This window comes from Rhinolophus hipposideros (genome assembly GCF_964194185.1).
Source record: "Rhinolophus hipposideros genome assembly, chromosome: X".
NCBI classification, from domain to species: domain Eukaryota; kingdom Metazoa; phylum Chordata; class Mammalia; order Chiroptera; family Rhinolophidae; genus Rhinolophus; species Rhinolophus hipposideros.
The window spans coordinates 24,810,519-24,834,792 of NC_138046.1; the positions used below are offsets into that span (position 1 = coordinate 24,810,519).

At 38.1% G+C, this 24,274-nt stretch overlaps 1 protein-coding gene across 1 annotated transcript in view; it reads right to left on the minus strand.

Moving 5' to 3' along the window:
- STK26 (serine/threonine kinase 26) overlaps positions 1 to 23,481 on the minus strand; it is a 63,607-nt gene extending 40,126 nt beyond the window's left edge. The window contains exons 1-2 of the mRNA XM_081042869.1: positions 23,306 to 23,481; positions 23,057 to 23,205 (exon numbers count right to left, since the gene is read on the minus strand). Of these exons, the coding sequence (XP_080898995.1) occupies positions 23,057 to 23,098 (42 nt within the window). The 5' untranslated portion in view covers positions 23,099 to 23,205; positions 23,306 to 23,481. The remainder of the gene's footprint in view (positions 1 to 23,056; positions 23,206 to 23,305) is intronic.
- Positions 23,482 to 24,274: the final 793 nt, after the last annotated feature.

Consider the following 24,274-nt stretch of genomic DNA (forward strand, 5'->3'; position numbering starts at 1 on the left):
AACTCAGATCAAAAGAAAGAACAATGAAGTGAGTGGACACATTCTGGGATGTGATGCATGCACTTCTTTACATATGTTTGTAAGACAGTTCAATTTACAATCCAGTAAAGAAGAATGAAACATTTCTTTCTGTTTTCACTTAACCACATACCACATTTTTCTAAAGAAAAATGAAATACAGACAGGATAATAGGGAATTTATCCATAACGTCCCCCACCTTAGAACTCCTAAAGCAGGAAACCAAGTCATAACAGGCAGCACTTTTATTAGCTCCATTTCCCAAATAGATCGTTAAGTTCCTGTTATTTTAATTGAGAGTAAAAATGTCAGACTATTTTGTTGAGTCAGGTAAATCATCTTTGGATCTAAGATCTCTTAAAATAAAGGAAATAACTAATTTTGTCTTTTTGACTAACTTTTTGGGATCTGAAGTTCCCTTAAACCTTTAATTATATCCATGGGTAAGGGGAGGGAAATACCCTTCAAACAATCACATTCTTCTCTCAGTAAACCAAAAGTCAAGGCTATCATCACAATAAATACTGGATGCAAATTCCATTGCATCATTTAACTCGTTTCTCTCTGACCTTACAACCATTACAAAGGAAAAAGGAGGTCTGGTTTCTTATAAGTATTACAGAAATTAAAAGAGCAGAGAGGTCAGGCAAATAGGCTTAATTTTGCTTATCCCGGAAAGTACAAAAAATCAACAATTAAATGTCAGCTATACCATTTGTATAATGAGGGAGAAAGGTAGGCTCAATGATCTCTAAATCCCTTACAGTTCTCACACTGTGGATTTGTGAAGTATTAGAAGCCCAGTCCCTCTGTTCTGCTTGCATCACTAGCAGTTGCTAATTCTAGTTTTGAAGCGATCATTAAGGTAAGGGATGAATTGGCACTGATCACATGGCCAATTCTACAGTGGTATACAATGGCTCAAACGAAAAGTATGTACTACCCCATTTTTCAAGTAAGAGATTCAGAATCACTAATAGACTGCATTCAAGTCCCAACTTTTGGATACTATAATGAAGCAGGCTCAGAAGCCAAGGATGGATAAAGAGTAACAGAGTGAGTTACTGTTCAGACTGACCTCTTACCCCTCACACAGGCCATTATATGTGATTGACTGCTCTCAGGAAGTCAAGGGGAGCCAGAATTCAGCTCATACAGGTTCTATTAGTCTTCCTTTCTTACAATTTAAAGTAAATCCATTCAGAAAGGAGCTTAATTTATACTTGCCCACATACAGAACTAGAATATCCAAAAAAAACTAAGTGCCCAAACGGAAAATTTCACAGATGTCTTACCATATCTCAAACCCAATAGTTCAGTGAGTAGTAGCTTAGACATACAGCTTAAATGAAATGCTCCATTGGGGAACAATTCTTTCTTACTTTTGAGCCTTTGAGTCATACCATTTTCTCTGTTGACAATATCTTACCTCTCCTTCATCTCTGAAAATCCCTCATCTCTAATTAAAAACAAAAACAAAAAGAAAAACACCTTTCCAACTCCTCAGGGGAAATTGATCACCCAAAGAGAATCAATTGCTTCATCCTATGCCCTCCCACAACCCTTTGCTTGAGCTTCCATTATAGCACGTATTTTATTATCTTTGCACTCTTTTATTGCCATGGCCTTTCTATTTTCTAATGAGTAAGCTCATTAAAGATGGGGCTCTGTCTCACTAAGCACCACATACTCTTACAGCACCCAGTATAGTACTTTGCATACTGTGGGTTTTGGATGTTTGTACAGTGTTTACCTGGGGGCCCTCCCGAGATGAAATCTTTGACATGAGGTTGTCCTTTCATTTGCCATTTGATTTTTGACTTTTGGTACAGGGAAGATTACATTCAATAAACTGAAGGATATTAAAATAGGTATGAAGTTCTAAGCCAATCCCTTTTCTTACATGTGATTGACATAACAAAAATTTTCCAAAGTGACAACTTTGAGATTTTTCTTTCTACTGGAGAGCTCTGTAGTTTGAAAAACAGCATGTCTTGAAATAATATGGAGCTATACCCAAAGGAGAGTTGGTAGGAGCCACACACAGGGATGCATATCAGTGCTATATGCAAATCTGATTTTGGGAACACATCTGCAGTCACTATTCACCAGAACCACATGACTACTGCATGTCTTAGAGAGTCTAGGATGATTTCATATTCGAATGCAAAAATTAGAAGCCTTGAAGAGCCACAGTCTGTGTATCACTCTGCTGTACTTTTCAATTTAGTTGGGCTAAACACACAGAAATACACAATTCAATCAGGGATCACATTTAACCATAAGCATTAATGTTAAAATTAAAGGGATTATTACTGACTAGACAGGATGTTACATAAACATGGCCTGGGATTGATAACAAGCCCTAACAATAAAATATTTATTTGGAAAGGGGGACAAGGCACACTACGAAAGGAAGACAAAGGTTCTACTAATATATAAATGATAAAACAAGAATAAATCCTAATTTATTCAGGCCATTATTTAATCAAACCCACACAGGGCACTTCAACATTATGGACATTGAGAACCTCATTTTATGCTATCCATACTGGAGGTAAAATAAGAGGATGTCATCCTAGTACTTTCAGAAATAAATACCTTTGGAGAAAATCTAAAGCAGAGGCTCCTTATAGCAAATATCGAACTGTCATGGATAATGTTATGGTGAATCTTTAACATACTTATTAAAATGCATTGGATTAAAACAAAATTGATTTTCTCACTGCCTATCTTCCTTCTAGATGTGGAACTCCAATTAAAATCAATAGGCATGAAGCTTGTAAGCATAGCACTAAATTATTAACACCATGAGTTCTTTCAGAATTAACACTGATTGAAAAAGTGGAATTTTACATAGACTTACCTTTTCATTCTTAATGAGAAAGTGGCTGCAGTGTAATTTCCCTGTAACATTTTCCTCTTTAATCAAATATATACTTTGAACAAATTTAATGAAATAGTATTTGCAAGGAGTTACCCAATGGCATCTTAGGACAAAGGAAAATTTTCTCTTGGATCCTACTGGCTTTAACATTCTATGATCCCAAGAAAATGATACTGATGGCGCGATGGTGTCAATAGCAAACAATTTTAATCTCTGCAAACACTAAGAATGGAACAGAGGAGGTTATAGACTATTCTAAAAGAATGATCTCTAATATTTTCAACAATCATCAGAGTGAGTGTTTATGCATGTGTATGGGTGCAAGGCTAAAGTAATAATAATTATTGTTATTTTTTATGACTTACCTATTCTTTAAAAGATTTGGAATAGTGTATTAATAAATACTAAGAATACACTCAGAAATCAAGTAAAATGGGATGTGTACATGTGACAGTTGTACCTGAAAACCTAAGCTAAAAAGAGCATAAATGAGCATAAAAGTTAGCTCTCTACTCAGCAACATGATGCACCCAAATGTATGAGAAATTAGTTTACATTAACAAATTTGTTAAATTAACAAAACAGGGGCTAAATTTTGACATCCTCACTGATGATGGTTTTATTATTGTTATTCCCTTTTCCTTGCACAGGGAGTACCAATTCATTTGAAAAAAGAAGCCTTAAATATTTTCATATTTCCATTTTCCCAAAGAATTCCAGCTTAGAGAACTCTTCTTTTTGTTGTACATTAATCTCTTAAAGTTCACCAACTTTTCCTGAACTGAAATTTATCAAACCAGTCTCCATCCCACCCTGCAGACCATTGTCAATAGCACTTGTGAGTATCTTAATCCCTATCCCTAAAGGTACAGATTCACCAGTTTTTATCCCCATTGATCTGTGCTGATATTGCTGAAATCTGTTCTTGTTACCAAAACACATATGACAACTTAAATGTTCAAATAAGGGGAGAATGCTACTGAAATTATGAAATATCTATTAATATACATTCAATCTTTCAATTTTTAAGAAATACCATTATAAACATAAAGCTGTCTACACGTTCTCTACAATACTATGGCTAAGATAATATATTTTATTAGTTAAAATTTATAGTCCTTGTTCATTTAGCAATCAACAAAACTGTAATTCTCTAATAAAGATAATCAACATCTAGTATCAAATGTGAATATAGGCAAAAATCTGATTCCCTCTCAACCTATGTAATCTGTTTAAGAACTTTACAGAATTTTAGAACTGGAAATAACCCTTATAAAATACTTGGATTTTTTGATTTTACAATGAGTGATTTCTAGCTGGAGGTGCAATAACAAGTAACCTCAGGATGGAGACAAATGACAAAGTTCCTTAATTAGTTCTTGAATTTCCATAACCAAAATAAGCTTGATGAGCAATTCAAAGTAATTAAAATGTTTTGAACAGTGTGCTACCCGAAAAGATCTGTGATCTACAACTTGAACTGACCAGTACCCTATCATTTTACAGCCCTAACCAGAGAGAAAGTACCATTCACCAAACAAATCCTCACTGCCCACCCCAAAAGGACCCATAAACATTTTAAAAAACACAACCTTAGAATTCCCTCTGTCTTTTCTTGCTTTGGCTAATTTCATTCCCTTTCTTTCCCGTCTTCCCACCCAGTCTCAAAGCCAGCTCAGCTAGCCGGTGACACCTTTCCTGACCATCTCGGGAGCCTGACTTGACTCATCTTTCCTAGGAATTTCTGGTCAGGCTAGCAGGGAGCTCCTGAAAGCCTTCATCAGATGAATCTGAAAAAATAAAGTCTTATTTCAGGTAGCTCTATCATTTCTGTACATTGCCTTAAATCTACTTAGTGACAAAGGCCAGAATAGCATGATTTTTTTAAAAAGGGACAATGTCTAACATTTTCCAGGAAAAAAATAGTGATAGAACTTCACAATTAACTGAATACAAAGATGAAGGAAATCAGCAGCTAATTACAAGTAATGCCTGCTGCTCTTTTTCTCCTTTCATAATTTTGTGATATACCAATATACGTTTTATGTACGGGGAACCCCCCAACTAAGTCAAGTAGTTAAGTGGCATTTGGTAAAGTCTGATTATTTCATACGCTACGATCTAATTATTTTAATATATTATTTTCCATTTTTTAAATTAGTTTCAGGTGTACAAAGCACCGTAATACTTAGACGTTTAAACCCCTCATAAAGTCATAACCCACCCCCCAAGCTACTACTTCTCTGACATTTTATATACCTGTTACAATACCATAGACTATCTTCCCTATGTTGAACTCCACATCCTGTGACTGTATATACCTATACATTTAGTTAACAGTTGACATTTAATATTATTCTACTTCAGCTCTTCAGGTGTATAGCACATTGTCAGGCATCTACACAGTCTATGATGTGATCACCCTGATAAGTCCAGTGCCCATCTGGCACCTTACATGATCTTTATAACATTGTTGATTATATACCCCATACTGTATTAACTACCAATTTCTATTTCTTAATGCCTTCATCTTTCTCACCCTGCCCCCAGCCCCATTCCCATCTATCACTCTGATAGATCTAGTACCTATCTGGCACCATACCTAGTTATTACAATACTATTGACTATATTCCCTATGCTATAACCTACATTTCCATGACTACTGTATAACAACCAATTTGTACTTCTTAATCCCTTCCCCTTTCACCCATTCTTAACCCCCTTCCTATCTTAAACAAGTCCCTCTAAGATTCCTTGCAATACTGGTTTGTAATACAAGCTTCTTCTTGTCTGGGAAGCTCATCTCTCCTTCAATTCTAAATGATAGCCTTGCTGGGTAGAGCAATCTTGGTTGCATGTATGTCATTGCTTTTCATCACTTGGAATATTTTCTGCCACTCCTTTCTTGCCTGCAAAGCTTCTGTTGAGAAATCAGCTGACAGTCATATGGGGGCTCCCTTGTAGGTAACTAACTGCTTTTCTCTTGTTGCTTTTAAGAGTCTCTCTTTGTATTTGACCTTTGGCATTTTAATTATGATGTGTCTTGGTGTTGGCTTCTTTGGGTTCATCTTGTTTGAGACTCTATGCTTTCTGGGCTTGAATGTCTATTTCTTTCACCAGGCTAGGGAAGTTTTCGGTCATTATTTCTTCAAATAGGTTTTCAATTCCTTGCTTTCTCTTCTCCTTCTGGTACCCCTATAACGTGAATGTTGGTATGCTTGATATTGTTCTGGCAGCCCCTTAAACTCTCCTCAATTTTTTGAATTCTTTCTTCTTTTGCTGTTCTGGTTGGGTGTTTTCTACTATCTTATCTTCTACATTGCTGGTTGGATTCTCTGCTTCATCTAATCTGTTGATTCCCTGTAATATATTCTTCATTTCCATTATTATATCCTTTATTTCTGACTGGTTCTTTTTTATGGTTTCCATCTCTATTTTTATGCTTCCTATCCCTCTTTTGAAATTCTCCGAGATCATTGAGCATTCTTATAACCAGTGTTTAGTACTCTGTGTCTGATAGATTGCTTATCTCTGTTTCGCTTAGTTCTTTTTCTGGAGCTTTGTTCTGTTCTTTTATTTGGGACATGTTTCTTTGTCTTCCCATTTTGGCTGCCTCCCTGTGTTTGTTTCTATGTATTAGGTAGAGTTGCTATGTTTTCTGGTCTTAGTAGCATAGCCTTATGTAATAGGTGTGCTGTGGGATTCAGTGGCTCAGTCTTTCTGGTCACCTGAGCCATGCGCTCCAAGTGTGTTCCTTGTGTGGGTTGTGTGTGCCCTCCTCTTGCAGTTGAGCCTTAGCTGATAATTGCACATCAATGTGAGGGACTGACCCTTGGGCTCACTGGTTGTAAGGACTGGCCTTGACTACAGTGGAAGAGTTGTTGTGCAGGGGCTGACCCTACAGCTCCAGCTCATTTTGAAGCCAAGCACTGGGGATGCCAGCCCCAGGACCACCTTGGAAGGGATCCGCTTAGTTCTACTTCAGCCACAGCCCATGCCCCACTCGGGGCCACCCAGTGGGAGCCACAAAGAAATCCGCAGATGGCTGCGGTGCTTGGAAGTGTCTTGAGAGGCCAAGCTGCGAACCAAGGCCAGATCCTACTAGTGCCGGCTTAGGGCTGCTCAGCCAGAGGCACAGGACATGCTCAAACCAGATGATGCTTGTCTGGGTTCCACGAACCTTTGAGAGTCTAGGAAAGTCTGCAGCTTGAGCCAAGGCAGATGGCCTACATGAAAAAGTGGCTGGAAGCAGCCTGGGTGTGCCCGAAAGTTGGGCAGGGTGGGGTCTCAATAGCCAGGGCATGGTGCACGAACTTCAGAGGCTCAGATACGGCGGCTACCTGTGTTCGCACGCTGGGTATAGGGAGGGCTCAACAAAGAAACAGTGGTCTCCACTAGCTCCCCCATCCAGGAGAAAGCCTCCTCTCCAGCCCCCGTCCCAAGCCTGACAACTCAATTCCCCACCATTTGTCCCTGTCACCTTTTCAGCTGCTGCCCCAGCGCTGGAGCTCACAGCAAGTGATTTCATTGGTGGGTAAGTCTGTGCATCCCTTTAAGAGGAGCACTTGTGAGTGCAGCTGCCCTCCATCTTACTCAATCACAATCTCTGCTGTTTTTCACAACCAAAAATTATGGGGACTTCTTTCCCTGGTGTTGGAACCCTGGGCTGGGGTGGGGCTGCTGGTATCTATTGCTCCTTTAAGGGATGGGGGACCCCCACAGCCAAAATAGCCCTCCCGATCTTTAATGGTCACATGTGGGTGTGGGACCAGCCCGTGCCATGTCTCTGCCCTTCCTACCAGTCTGGAGGTGGCTTCTTCTGCAAATCCTTAGTCGAAAGGCTTCAGTTCAGTTTGATTCTAAGCGATTTTCAACAATAGTTGTTTTGTAGATTACTAGTTTTAATTTTGATGTAGTTGTGAGAGAAGGTAAACACAGTGTTCACCCACTGCACCATCTTTGTTCCTCCTCTATTTTAATATATTTTTGATTAAGTGCTGTTCTCCTTACTGCTGAAAAGTACTTGAGATATTAATTGTAAGGTGAAGACAGGAGGAAACAAATGTGATTATATCTGACACTTAACATTCTCTAGTCACTTTCCTTCTCTAATATGGTCCTTTATATTAAAATAGTCATCAAAGCAATCAATGGCTTCCTTTACATTTCCGAATAAAATTCATCCAGTTTTATTTTCTTGCTTTAGAAATTAAGAAAAATATTAAAAATGTATCTGTATACACAGACAATTTATTATTCATTATAGTTACCAATACAAGTTTCCATATAATTCATTAATTAAAATTTATGTCTAAAAAACAAAAATATGTCTACCTCTTTTCTGTAATCTGGACTCTTGCCTTGAATTAAGCATTACAATAATAGAACCAATATACAAGTCAGTAACCTTAATAAAAAGAAACTTTCCTATAACCTTACTGCATTCTCAACCTCAGAAAAAATACTATAAGAAGCTTCCTTTCTTTAGATCAGCAATTTTCAATGGGCTTCCATGCCCTAAGACAGGGGCTGCCAAACTTTTCTGCAAAAGGCCACATAGTAAGTGTCTTGGGCTTCGTAGGCCAGGTACAGTCTGCAGTCTCCATCAGATACTCTTTTTTTTAACAACTCTTTAAAAACATTAAAAAAAATATTTTAAGGAACAGGCTGCAGGCAGGATTTGGCCCTTGGCTATAGTTTGCTAATTGCAGCTCTAAGGAATCTACTGTATGTAATAAATAAACTCCTTTCCAATGAATCTAGAATGGTCTTAGTAGTTGTATCTTTCTTAGGAGAACTGAGAAAACATTAACTCAAATCATTTTCTTGGTTTTGTGGTTCAGATGACAACTCTGATTGAGAAAGGTTACATTAAATTAGCAAAGCTCCAAAAATACTATTAGAGGAAGGTGATCGTCCTTATTTAAAAAAATATAGGCATTCAAAAATATTTACTAGGGAGAGGTTAAAATCCAACATTTCAAGGAACTTTGATTTTGTCCAAAGCATAAGCCAAACATTATAGTCTCACTACTTCTTAGTAGAAAATTAATTACATGTAGTAGAAAAAGAAAAAAAGTAATTATATATTAATTGCCTCAGTAGAAAATTAATTACATCTAATTTAAAACTTGCTTGGAATGGGTACCTGATCACTTCTACATATAAATAGTCATGTGTGCCTTATGTTTTATAAATAGTAACCTAGTCTAGACTCCTGAACAGAATTCCCAAAGCTTAATTTTAGAGCTTAAGGGTTACCTATACAATCTCCTCACTTTATATTTGAGCAGGCATTATTTCACAGTATAGAGGAACAGAATACACTACATTCTTCATTCTAGTAGTTAGGAGGACACAATTTAGTGTCCTACCAGAAAAAAAAAAATTAATTCTCAAGCTCTGGAACCACTTAGCCATATTCTTTCACAATATACACATCATATTTTCACTTAAAGGAGTTTTTAAAAATCATCTGAAATTGTGCATGTTCTTTCAATTAGGACCAAACTTACACTATAACTGCATGACACTTTGTCATTAAAAATACACACAAGAGTAATCAAATTAAAATGCTTTGAGTTATACATATTGATTCTCGCAAAGAACCCAGGCATGTGAATGGACAACAGGAGAGAGCTATCTTTATCCCGGAATTTGGGGAGGGGGCTGCAATCCCTGGGCAGACAACAATGTTTGTTTTTAAAGTATGAAGACATTTATACCTTTTAAACTATTGGTAAGTTAAAAGCCAACAATAGAATAACACAGTATTTAGTATCCATAGGGGTTCTTAGAAAAAAGTAACTGAACTACATACTACTTAGAAATCTTCTCTCAGCCAAGACATAAATCAAGTGGTGCTAAAAAGTCATTAAGCAAACCTATTTTAAAGTAAATCTGAGATGCTACTCAGCCTTGAAATGTTCCAAAGAACTGCTTTAATCATTTCCTGAGGGAGAATTTCAAGGCCAGAACCTATTGGAAAATCAACAACAATAATAAGTCCAGTCATTTGATAGAATGATTCCTTCTCTTTAACCTACCCACCCCACAAATAACAGTCCAAATTAGCCAAATATAATGCAGTGATAATCTGGCACTTTTCCTTCTTAATGAAAAGTGTTCATTTTGCCTACAAAAGAAAAAAAGGCCACCCAAAACGACTCCGTGTATCTAGAAACTATTTATTGGCCCAGTGCACATGCCACCAAAATTGCACATCTTAAACAGAAAAGCAGCTAAAATCACCATTCCGATGTCAGCTCTTCCCCAACATCTTTCACAAGCTTTCTCCCAACCAAAATGACTCTTTATAGACATTTTCTTGCCATAGCAAATCAATTATGCAAATGTAACTTTTATCACAGAAGTCATAAGCAACACGAAAGAAACAAATTACTATTACCTCCCCAATTTCCTTTTCTGTTAGCTTTTTCTCTTCTCTGCAGAAAGTAGAAAAATTTCCCATTCTAAAAAATAGACAGAATTCTCAATCTTTAAAGCAAAAAAACTTCTTTACCCCTTCCTTGGAAATACTATCTCTCTTCTTCCAGGGTCCACCTACATTTTCCACCTCACCTACATTTTCTGTTTCCTTATGAGGCAGCAATAATCCTCTGGTATCATGAAATTCTACCTTCCCTGAGCAGGGTTTACACTGCAGCCTCCAAAGTGATGCCTGAACCTCAGCAGATAGAAGATCCATAGCAACAACGGTAATAGTTTTTTTCACTTGCTATTACCAGAAATCACAGTCCAAAAAGACAACCATGGAGGTGTCACCTATGCTAAAACCTTGAAATTGATTCATTATTTAACTAGTTAAATCCCATGTTTTCATTTATGTGCTCTTTGGGAAGCCTACGAAAGAGAGATTAAAAACTCTATAGGCAAATGTTGACACAGTAAAAAAGATTTTTCAGTGACAATCACTATTTTTTTCCATGAAGAGATAAATAGTTTTAAAAAAAGCAGCTCTCTGGATACAAGATTTTGTTTGTCACTGAAACAGAATGTAATGCCTCATCCCCTCCATTCCCTATCACCTTAAAATCCATAGTATAATGTACCTATAACAATTTTAGCTTCAAAATAAGAGCTTAGATAATGACTGCAAGTTTCTGTTAACTAGAAGTCATTTGTATAATACCCACATGCCTCTGATTTACTAACAGATAAACCAGTTTATATTTATCAAAAGCAGTCATACTCTGTAAGGCTATTCCATGGGAGAAATTAAGCAGAGAATTGAAAATCTTGATAAATATAATCTATGTAATGTTCAATTCAATTCTAATTCATTAAGATAGCTTAACAGTGGTATTGAATTTCATTAAAAGTCATTTCCCAGGATCTGTATCCTGTATAGAATATGACTGCTGTGAGGCCAATTCAGGAACAATAATAAATATTAAAGGCAGAAAGAATTAGCCATGATAAAAATGCAACATGTATAAAATCCTGATAACTCTATTACATATTTAGACATAGGTACATATATACATATATATTTACCTTAGAGTAAATATTTTTAAAAGTGGTAGAGAGTTCTATGTATTTTCTGTATAATAAAAATATTTAGCAAATCCATAGATACCACAATTTTTACTGAGTACATAATTTTTACATAAATTTTACTGAATTCTTGTTATACGCAGACCTTCTTAAATGACACTGCCGAGTCATAATTTTCTGCTTCTTCAACTTACTGACCATCTTATCTTTCATCCATTTTTGACAATTCACTTTTCTACTTTTTAAAAAGTGATGTCTAAAATTAGCAGAGTTGATTAAAAACTCTATAGGCAAATGTTGAGCCTTACTTTCTTGACTAGACTAAAAGTCTTATATTTTCAGACATAAAATATAGTTCATGCCCACTATAGTGTTCAAGTTGACCCTTGAACAACAACAGGTTTGAACTGTGTGGGTCCATTTATATGTATATTTTTTTCAATAAATGTGCACTCAGCCCTCTGTATCCACAGCTTCAACCAACCGCTGACAGAAAACAGTATTTTCCACAGTTGGGAATCTGCAGGTGCACAGGCCTGACTGTATGCATTGTTCTATGATTTTTTTATGTAAGGGACTTGAGCATCCAAGGATTTTGGTATCTGCTGTAAGGGGTGTCCTAAAATCAGTCCCCTGTGGATACCAAGGGACAACTGAAATTTTGGGGGGAGAGTCAACATTTATATGAAGATTTCCAACTGCACGGGTGGGGGAGGTGAATGTCCCTAACCACTGTGCTGTTCAAGGGTCAACTGTACATAGCATGTGCATATGAGTATATGCACACTGCCATAAATTTTATCCAAAGAAACCCCTTTAACCTACCACCCAGAATAATGAAAAATGGGCCACAAGTGTAATTAAGTATCCTGGAAAAGAGACAGTTGCCACATAAGAGGTGTGAGGTATAAGGTAAACACATCAGAATTTTTATACCCAAACAAACTGTATTCCCTAAATGGAGAGCAAGTCACCTAGGGACTGAAGAAATTTATTCTAATGATAATTAAACATCCCTTAAAATGTGTTTAGTGCACCACTCAAGGAAATCTAACAGACTTTGGTGACTAATTGAATATGGAAAAAAAAGAAACATGACCGGAGAGTGAAGACTCAAGGATATGGCTGAGTTTGAAAGAACATGGGTTCATTTTTAGAAATGTTGAATTTTAAGTGCTGAATTTCTGCACGTGTTTTTGAACATCCTCATTGGTGGCAAATCTTTGATTCTGAAGGATAATTTTGTTTTTCTTGGATGTGTGTTCATTATAGAAACTGAAAAGTGATTTAGGTCCAAGGCTCATGAATGAAGTAGGTAATCAAGTTTGCTCACATTGTTTGGGGTGGGCAAACTCATTAAGCAGGCCCTATATGCTTCTCTAATTTTCAGTTCTAATCCTTTGAACTAAGCTCTCCTATAGGGTATCTGTTAGCAAATGGTAATATATTAATCTGATAAGTATAAAGAATATTTTAGAGAGCATAAGCTGGAGTCAGAAAAGCCGTTTAGGAAATGGTTTGATATTTCCTTAAAGATTCACAAGTAACTTCCTCTCCCCTCCAGGAATTTATATATGTAAACACAAGTTGACTTCCCAAGTCATGACTGTGAATGTGTATGTTTGACATAATAGTAGCCCAGAATTATTAAGTTCAAGAGTTTTTGTGGGGCGGGTAATAACCCCCTGTGAGCGGAAGGGATTCTAACTAATAAAAATTGGTGAGATGTTATCAAAATTGGGAAAAACTTAAAAAATGTCTGTCTTTGGGGGAAAGAGTGCCACTTACTGGCATTTTATTCTACTTTAGCCAAAGTGCATTTTAACAACTATAATCACAAATAGATTTCATGTGCTCAATAAAAGTGTTTGCATTTGAAGATAAAAGCATTTAGTAAGCTGTCAAACTTACTTGGATCACAGAAAACAGAAGTGATGATGGGTGACTGAGATTTTGGAAGCTGTAGAATTTAACACAAAGTTGAGTTTGGCCTCTTGGAAGGATAATTGGAAATCATGTTATTTTAATTTCTCACAATTTCATCAACATATTTTCATACAGTACCTCCAATTTCCATCTTCACGTCTGTAGACACCTGTTACTAATTGCATCTGCTTGGATGTGTGGCCAGGACTTAAAGTTCAACATTTCTAAAAATGAACCCATTTTCTTTCAAACTCAGCCATACCTTTGAGTCTTCACTCTGCTGGTTATGTTTCTTTCCTTTCCATATCCAATTAGTCACCAAAGTCTGTTAGTCTTCCTTGAGTGGTACTCAGAGAGGTCCCTAGACCAGCAGAACAGTTGGAAACGCATTAGAAATGCAAATTCACAGACCTCACTGCAGACCTACTGAATCAGAAATTCTGGAGATTGGGCCTGTCTGTATTTTAACAAAGCTTCAGGTGGTTCTGATGCATGCTCAAATTTGACCATCACTACCCTAGATCAAATCTTTATCAACTAAAGCCTGAGTTATTACAATATTTGCTTATTACATCTAGCCTTCCCCTTCTCCAATCCAGCCTGTTGGGTTGGAAGCCTAATTCAATCATCTAAAATTAAACAAACAAGAAAAAAATCATTGCTTTCATCAGTTCACTTTCTTGCTGAAAAACTCCTTCTTGTAGAATGTGTTAAAAAGAACTGTCTCAGTCTGGCATTTAAGGCCTTTTATAATTTGAAGGAACCTTGTGTGTGCTCCTTTGTCCTTTTCTCTGGCCTGTCTCCCTTGCTCCTTTAAGGGTCCGGACCGTTGAAGGCTGCCCTGCCTACAAGCAATGCAGTGCAGTGGCAAAAGCACAAATGCCTAGCAGAAAGATACTCCATAAATGATAGCTCCTTTCCTTAGTCCAGTCTTCCTTGGAATGTTCTATAGCAGTTTCTCTCCCATTTGGGATTCATCAGTATTGCTCTATGATTTTAGATTTCTCAGTGTATTAGTGTGTAGTCTCTCCAGTTACAGTATTAACTTCTTGAGGTCAGGGACCCTTATACTTTTTGTATCTCAAAGAAAGGCATCAAGCACCATGTCCTACATAAAGTAGGCCTTTCAAAGTTTGCTGCAAAATAATTTTCTAGCTTAAATAACACCTAGTTGTTTCATGAAGATTAAGCATGTAAAAACACTAAACCTGGATTACCAGTATCCAACCTGGGAAAGTCCAATAAATTATCACTTACTGACAGGCATGTAGGAAGGCTCAGAGTTAAGTTCAAACAAAGAATTTGAACTCAAAAAAGAGAAGCAAACAGGATCCTAATTAATGAGTTTGCTAACTGTTTTTCCCATGGGGTCGTAGCACTTAAAAAGCGTACATCTGAAATATGCTTCTTTCCCTGAGGCTGCCAGACATACTGACTGTAACCTCCTTAACCACAAGAGGTCAAAGTTCTATTTTCTATCACCATACGTAGTAGCATATGTGCATGCTTTGCTGATTGGTTTCTTCTGTGCTTCTGCTTAAAGTTAAGGCAGGCCGCAGGAAATTGAGACCAGGAAATCTACAAACTCTCCCAGCTCTAGTGGGCAGCCATAATGATGAGGCAGACGCTTTGGGAAGAAATTATGACTATAGTTTCTATTGGCTCAGCTCCCCAGAATTTTTTTGCGTTAGTAACAACTTACGCCCCACCTGATTATCTGCGTTGCCCACCCCTTCCCCATCACCCACTGCTGTGTTATTTATACTATACTGCATCAAGCAGTTAAGGTCCAGCTTAATATAACATACTGTAAAGTGATATGTCCCAAAGCCAATGGTTTAATGGAAAGCGGGGGGAGGGGGATAAAAAAGGCACTAACAGAGCAACTCAAAAATGCATTTTCAAAGAAAAATCTGGATGTGTCTAGATGTCCTTGAAGTATTTCCTCCACCTGCCAAAAATTCACTCCTAGGATTGTGTTACCAGGCACTATTGAAACCTGGTAGAGTAATTCACTAGTGTGCTTAGAAATTCCCTAACACATCTAGTGTGGTATGGATTTCAAATCCAGTAAAACTTCATTAAGTTGATACTGGTAAGCTGTTCCTATAATTCAAAGCAACTGTTATTTTTCAGCTAGATACTCTATTGTTCAGTATAAACAAAGTGAAAAATCCAACGATGGTGGACTTGAATCCCTTTTTCAGTCATTTGCATTTTCAATTGATAGGATTTTACATATTTCTTTTCCCCACTTTTTTTTTTAAACAAAGTTGAAAAGGGGCTCAGAAGGAAAAAAAATAACACTCACAACACATAATCTCTGTTACAAGGATCACAAAGAAAGGGTTGAAAAGTTTTTCTGTAAACATTTTTTCATGAGAAAAAGACAAAAACTATGCCTTGGATTTTCTCAGCAGCATATTTTTGAAGTTACTTGACCAAAAAGGAGGAAAATGAACATTGAAAAAAAGATAATTAGAATATTTTCAACTCTTTCACTTAAATTGTGTACAATTTTACTTACTCTAGTCCCCATGAAATATGAACCACAATTTTTGTTCTAATTTTGCTAGAATATCCAGAGCTATGCTATACCAATGGTTAATCTCATATTTTAGGACATGAACCATTCAAATCCATGATCATATGATAAAAGAAGGAAATAAAATGCCAGAAGGCTACTCTCGGGGAGTGCTAGAATAAGTCCAGAAAAGGCTGAGGGAGGGGGAGGGTAGCTCTGTCTCCAATGAGGTAAATGCTGGTGAGAGGTGGTGGGGAGAGACATGCAGGAATAGAAAGATGGGATCTGCTCTGTACTAGGTTTCCTGGTTTCTTTGAATTTGCTAGTCAGGTGATCCACCTCAACTATATGAGATTTAGGGGAGGGACAACAAAGAGGATGATGGGTAGAGTTGGCCAGCAATGAGCTGTTTGGTTTTTAAATCCAAATCTGAAGGCACTTTCCTATTGGATAACTTTTCCTAGTTCATAGGATTGTTGAGAGGAATTAGTTAATATATTTTTTAAATGTTTGATTTCCCCAAGCGTTAGTTCAAAGATGTTGTCCCTACCACATAGCACCTAAAAGGGCAGATGGCCAAATGAGGGATGTACTTAAGAGTTAAAATTTTAGTTGTGCATATTTTACTGATTTTTGTTCTTTTAAAAATGAGTTACCTCATAGCATTCCTCCAGAGACATTGTTTTATATGTCCCTGTGGTGGAAATTCTTTGGGACTTAATGATGAGAAATGAAAAGGAGTTTGTTTCATCAAACTTAATAATAATGTTAAGCTTTGTTCTCCTAACTCCATTTTTAGCAACAAATAAAATTAGTAAAACCACCGCTCTTCCAAAAGATACAACTCAGTCAAAAACTATCAAGCTGTCTGAAATTCTACTATTAGATTTTCTTTTTTTAAAAGCATTATTCCCTGTAAAATATGAACATCCATGGAAGAGGTCATACACTAAGCCATTAATCAAAAATATCTTACTCTGAATGAAATTTATCAGACTCTTTCTAATGTGACAGCTGGGGCAGAGAAGTAGTTTCTTTTATTTATTTGTCTGTTTTGGGGGAGGTGGAAACAGAGGGAAGGGACAAGAGGTGATTTCTCACAAAGATACAAATTTGTCTAAAATCAGCTCTGGTCACTAGGAAAGCAATGAGGCTCTTTATTCTCTCAAAGGCCTTGGAAGGCAAGGGAATGAGCTTCATTGTGTAGACAGCTGATTATTTAGAAGTATATTTTGTTAGACATATTACATATAATACAATAAAATCATTTTAGCAAGTACAAAGAATCCACATTGCATACATATAAATTAGCCTTCATGATCTACAAGAATTCAAGCACTAACAATATGTTTAAAGAAACAGAATGGAAAAAAGTTAGAAAAGTCTAATCTATGCTGCATTCATTTGCCAACATTTTTACATATAATTCATACTCAATGGTATAAGGAAAAGTAAAATATGTGGTCCTTGCCTTCAAGAAATTTACCACCTCATTCGGAGACAAGTATAACATATATAATTTTAAAAAATCTAAGGTAGCACATAAATCAAGGACTAGGCTGTCTGCTACTGACAATATAATAGGTGCTTGGAAATGGGAGATTTCTGTAGCCTGGAACAATTCACAGAAAGTTCATGGAGACCTTGAAAATCAGGTAGGATTTGGTCAGTCAGTGATTCCTGAATTGTAACTGTCACAGTAGAACAAAAGGGATTTCTTTTTGGAAAGTAGTGATAACTAAGTTTAGATCTGTAGAGAGGAGCCAGCAAAAAGAAAGTCTGGAAAGCAGAGCAGAGAATTTTTGGTCTGGTGGTGGTAGTGGTGTGTGTGTGTGTGTGTGTGCGCGCGCGCGCGCGCGGTGAAGGGGACTGGGTTTCAATAGAAAACTGTGGGTTATCAAGCAAAAGAGGGATGAGATAGTGACAGTGTTTTCATGTGATTAGCCTAGCATTGTTTTGCAGGATGAACTGCCCATATATATCATAACACCTTTTATAAAGGAGCTCAAAATATATTCCACAGATGATAGTTAATGCATCTTAATAACATCTTATTGATGCAAAAGAAATGCAGCTTTCATTTTTCCCTGTTTTGTAGATGATTTGCTCCAGGCACTGAATAAATGAAAGGCAGAATTAAAAACAAACAAACAAAAAAACCCCCACAGTATCACAATATTCAATGGTTCCTAAGTACCAGCTAAATTATATTTTCTCATTTTCTATGACTCAAGCAACAAAAGTACATGATGGACCTTTGTCTTCAAGTGCCATTTCTGGACGCTCATTAGTGTTCAAGGCAATGTTTCACCATGCTCAATTACTGTTTACTCTTCCTATAGCCCCATACCATCCAACTACCTCCAACTCTCCCAGCTAACAACTGTCTTGGATTATTATGTTCTAGTAGGTCTTCTACCATCATCATTAGCATATTCAACATCTCTGTAGCAACCACTAACCAACAAGGACAATGGTTTGGTTCATCAATGCAATGCAATATTTTCCACTTCCTTCTATCTCAAATTGAAAAGCTGATTAGTCCTTCAGAAGATATAAGGGAGTTAAGAACTCCACATACTAGATTCTGGCACCCCAGTGAATTCCTTCTCTGATTTAGGTTTCAGGATGAGAATTAAAGAATTCCCCCCAGGGAACTCCCTCTGGATCCTGACAAGCTAAGACTTCACCTGTATTTCCTGTCTCATGAGGGCCTTCATTTCCAAATATTGTCTCTGGTATTACAACCTTCTCCCTCCTTGGTTGCTCCTATCCTTCAGTTTCAAGTAAACAGACTAGCATATAGGTAGTAAATGCTCAGTAAATGTCTGATGATTGATTGAAGCTCCAGATCTATATTTTCAAGTATTTGCTGGATTTTTTTTTAAAACAGCTTTATTGAGACATATTGATGTACAAAAAATGTATATATTTAATGTATACAATTTGATGAATTTGGGCATATACATACACCTATGAACTCATCACCACAATTAAGGTAACGGACATATTGTTCTACATTTTCACTTTGTCGTCCCATTGTTACCTCAAACCTCACAAGTCTAGAACAGAAATCATTAACTTCCTACTAGATCTGGCTCTTCTCTCTGACTTTCCAGTTCTTTCGGATGTACCATAATCCTCCCAGTTCCCCATATTCAACACCACAAAGGCATGGATTCCTCCGTCTGTAGTAATAACTAGCTAATTATTGTCTGGTAATTATATTTTTTATCTTCACAGCACTAGGTATATGGAAGGCAGTCAGTCAATGCAAGGCCCGTGGCATCTGCACATATTTGATTGTCCCACTGGAATAGCCTCAGTAGATCAAATTGCCTCAAATCTCTCCATCTTCCAGTTCATCTATTCATCCAATCTTAAGATTTACCTTCCTGTATTTAACTTTGTTCATCGAGTCTCCCTTACTCAGAAGTGTTTAGTCCAAAGGCCAAAATCCTTTTTAGCATTCAAGAAACACCATAATCCGAACCCAATTTAGTTTTTCAATCTCACCTCTTATTATTTCTCTAGAGGAATTCTGTATCATACATCGTCCAAGTGATTTTATCCCACTCTCAGATTGTGTGTGCACACACAACTTGCGAATGTACTCTTCCCTGTCTGCATGCCTTTGCTCAAGATATTTCCCTGCTTGGAAATGCTCTTCCGAAAATGATTCCTAAGAATCCTCTGGGGTCAGTTTACTTTCTGTAAGCCTTCATCTCTTCCAGTCAGAAATTCTATTATAGAGTAAGTATCACAGATTTTGCATATTTGATATTTCATGTGCTAGACTTAACCTCCCAACATTTTAAGTTCTTGAAGAGCAGAGGTCACATACTTCTGTGTGTATACTTCTGTATTTTTCCCAAAACCCAGTAACAAAATATACCAATGCAAGGCAATGTTTTCTACCTCTTAGATAAAAGTCTTCAATAAAGTGTTCACTAATCTTTAAATTTAATTTCTATCTCATGTCAAATAATAACCATTTAAAAATTGTACCAAGTTTATCATATTTAAAGATACATGAAAATTGATTTTTAAATTCTTTATCAGGAACTTTAAAAAATATTATATTTTTAGATTTTATTTTTAATATTATTATATACAATAGGCATAACATAATAACACTTAGTAGTCTAATTCAACATTTAACTGAACATTGATGTTTCTACCTACATTTTATGAAAGATTTAACAACCAATTTAGAATACTTGTCTTCATAAATACTAATGTGGTTCTAAGGGGAAATATCTTAAACAAGTGTGATTTATAACTGAAAACTTCAAAGGAAAAAACATGTTTTAAATCAATAAAGAGTAAATATTTGAGTGGAAAGGAACAAGTTTATTGGTTAATTTTTTTAAAGTTGTGCTTTAAAATTTTTTTGAGAGTTTAGCTCCTGGTATGGAAAATTCTTTCAGTTATACACTAAAGAAGTAAGCACAGATTAAGTAAAAAAAAATTCATATTCTCAACATTTGGTGTAATATGGCAAAAATGTTCATTACCATGATATTAAGAAATATCAACAATGAGTTTGAATAACTATTTCATAAGGAAGAGTTTGAACTGGACCAAATCCTGGGTTTTCTTTCATCACTCCAAGTTTCTTTTCTATTTTAAACTAGTGGCAACAGAAATTTCTTTGTTTGAAAGTCAGGAATGCTGGAAGTCTTAAGTGATAGAACAGGTAGCTCAGCTTTTACTTCATGTCTTTCCTGGGGGGGAGGGGAAGGGAGAAAAAGACTGTGGATAATTTTGTTTTTATTTCTGGAAAAATCATTTTTCCATCAATCTTGATAATTCTCTAAAATAAACTGTTAAAAAGTTACAGGCCAGTCAACCACTTCACCATGATTTGCAGAAATACTATACATTAATTTCAAGAACACATGGCTAACTCAAGTTTTCTTAGTACTCTAAAGGTCTAAAAGGTGCTCTTAATTCTTTAACAAAATTTTAGGAAAATTTCACAAGGTCATGATGTATTTCTGCATCTCGAATGCAATATTTTTGAACAAAAGAACAGTAACAGAAATCTAGGCTCAAGAGTCACACTGCAAGCCATCAAATTTATTTTTAGGGTACTGTACAATTTTAACTGTGGAAACATTTTGTATTGCACCGAATGCTTAAGAACCACATCTATAAAGAAAATGGAAATGAGAAGATAAGAATTTACCATTTTCATTAAGATGAAAAAAGTCTCTTCGCTAATATTGAGATGACTGCCTCCTCCAAATTAAGGTTGGACAAAATAATCACAACTTTGGGAAGGCATGAAGTGAAAGGCAGAGTTTGTCATTTAAAATACGTCATTCACATTCTAAACCACCTTAATTAACATTTAAAATTCAATAGATAGGAACTCAGATAATTCAACAAAGCTGGGAGCAATAAGAAATACTTAACAGCAAGCATTTCCTAAACCATATAAATCAAATAAGGACTAGAAACTATATAAATCAAATAAAGTCAAGACAAATGAAATAAAGACCAGAAACTATTTTCTCTTTAGCTCACAGTTTTTCAGAATGACAAACGTGAAGAGCAGGCACTCACTCTGCTGACGTACACAATGGAGAGAAAAGCCTGGAAACCCTCAGAGACAAACGTTACATCTGTACATCTCCACATAATGGGAAGGAGGGAGGGTGCAGTGTGAAATTTTTCGTACTTTCCTCCACATCAGACAGAGCAAAACCATAGTTAGTATTGCAAACTTCTAATTCCCATGATACAATCAAAGACAGAACCGAATGAATGGGGTGTGGGCCAGGGTGGATGGGGGGAAAAGGGAAGTAAGGGGGTGGCCTGAGAAGAAAGTTTGAGGCATTTTGTAAAGCTTGAGTCGATTAACCTTTTTAAAAGCCCTAATATTTCTCATTACCCTTTTTCTCCCTGTTTGTTTGTTTGTTTGTTTGTTTTTTATTAAATACACACCAACTTCCTGGGACACAGTCGATATTCAGTTAAAAGGCCTGGTGCTTAGGATACACAAGTCTTTGGTTAGGTATGTGTCAGACACAGATGGTCCTTTTTGGGGGAAGTATCTTAAAAATCACTCTTTTGTGATCATGCATAAAATGTGACCAATTGCTTTAAAAAAAATGAATTCCATGCATCAATTAGTAAATTGAGGCCCCCATCCACAGCTCTTTGATTGCTACTAAAACATAAGCTATTTACTAAACATTGTTGTCTGAACTTGAGAAAAGTTTGCTTTCACATTTTTAGAACATAATAAGGAAGTGAGGCTTTAGTGTTTCTAGTCTCTGAGTTATTCATAAATGGGTTGTTTAGGCTATCTTGCAAAGGAAAAAAATAAAATGTGAATGCTTAAAAGTTAGTAGACTTGGGTAACATTTAGTAGATAGCTTTAAATGCACCAATTTAAAACCATAACAGCATAAAAAGTATAAAAATAGCTTATTTCTTCTTTAATAAAATGAAAATATAACGGGGAGGGGGACTGGGTAGATCTTCAGCAAGAAGTTGGGTCCCATACAGCAGTCCCTCGTCCAGGACAAAAAGCTTCCCTTAACAACATGCAACAGTCATTTTGTGGGAAAGGCTGGGGAAGGGGCTGGAGAGTCATCTCCTAGGCGATTCTGATATGGGACCCAACATTTCTCACGCTTAACTAAGGGTTGGGCCAGGTGGGGTAGCGAGATACAACTTCGCCCTTAAGAAGCAGCACCAAAAGGGGAAAAGAAGTCACTTCGCTCTACGCACACAGGAAGAGACCGATTTAATGCTGCCGCCACCGACATCCCCTTGTCTTGCTCCGCTCCAACTTGTGTTTGGCAGGGGACACAACTTGCGTTTTACCCCACAAATTCCGAGACACCTCCATCTCTCCCAAGTCTTCCCGCCTCCAATCCTCAAGGGTACCACGCTCAGCAGGCGCAGGTGTCTCGCTCTGGCCTATTTTTATAACGCCCCCACCCCATCCTCACCTCGTTGCGCGCCCCAATCCCTCCCCGCATTCCCAACGTAGTGCATAGCCTCAACGCCAGGAAACACTTAGAGCCCAATTCCCAGGTCACCTGGCCAGAGAGCCCGGCCCTGCCTTCGGGGGTGCCCTGAGGCCGCGTCTCGGTGCCCAGTGAGGAGTGCGCACGGGGCTCTGGGGTAGTCACATGGGCGGCGGGGCAGGCCTGGGCTTCCTCACCTGCATCCCGGGAACTTGGACCGCCACCGGTGAGTGGGCCATGAAGGCGACTGCTGCTCCGCACTGCTTCTGCGGCGGTGGCGCCTTGGGCTGGGACTGGCTCCTTCTCCGGGTATTTCGGCGGCCCTCCCAGGCTTTTCGACCCGGGCCTGGAAGGACACACAGAAGTGGGGTTACTGGGCTAGTGGCGCGTAGCCCGAGGCTGCGAAGTCGGTAGTTCGCGGGGCTACTCCCTGGGACTCAGTCTACCTTTCTGGCGCCCGTCGGCCGCTGTTGCCGCCACCTACTCTGCTGCTCCTCCTCCTGAATGCGGGGCGCTGTATGTGGCAGTGGCTGGGACCTGGGCTCGAGTGATGCCGCTCGTCTGCGCCTAGCCGCTTTAGGAAGAGGAGGTGGAGGCGCCTCAGCAACCCGCCCGCTCGCCTGGCGGGGGAGGCGGTTGGGGGCGGTTCCTCTGTTGGCCCTGCCCCCGCCCCACAGTCGGGCGGTGTCAGGAGAGCTAAGGTTCCGAATGAAGAGGTTTGCCTGGGGTTGCTGGAGCCTGAGAAGGGAAGACTCTCCCCGCACACGGAGAGGAGAACCCGGGGACTGGGGGACCTGGAACACGGCTCGGCCTTCAGAGATAATGGAAAAGTTTGGGTGACCTGGGGTTATGAGGGCGTCCTAGACGCGGCCACGTTGCAGGCAGGCGTAGGAGGCTGGGGCACACGCAGCCTCGTAGACTTCTTGAGTTAAAACTTGGAGAGTGTTGGAAGTCCTTCTTGGCTTCCCAATCTGATCGAGGGTGGGGCACAGAGAGCCACCGAGTCTGTGGACTCCTGCCCATTCCTGCGGTGGGGGTCTCCCCCTCCTGGAGCCGTGCCACCAGGCAGATCCGTAGCCACTCTGATGCTTTCGGGATCTCTCGCCCCCAGACATGCTTCAGGTGACCTGAATCTGAGGCTACACCTACTTCTTGGGCTATCCTTTGGTGGGGGTGGTGGCCAGACTGGGGCTTCTGTTTATCACAAGTTCTGCACATTTAATAGAGAGGGAAGTTGGAAAACAGATGGTACATCCGCAGAAAAATTAATGAGGATGATCATCAGTATGGTAGCAGTGCATATTATTGAACTCAGCATACACAGCAGTGGTTCCAGCAACTCCTTGCCACCACCCCATTTCATGTTCCACTTCTGGAGGAAGACATGGTCTTTTGAGAGTACCCTAATAACATTA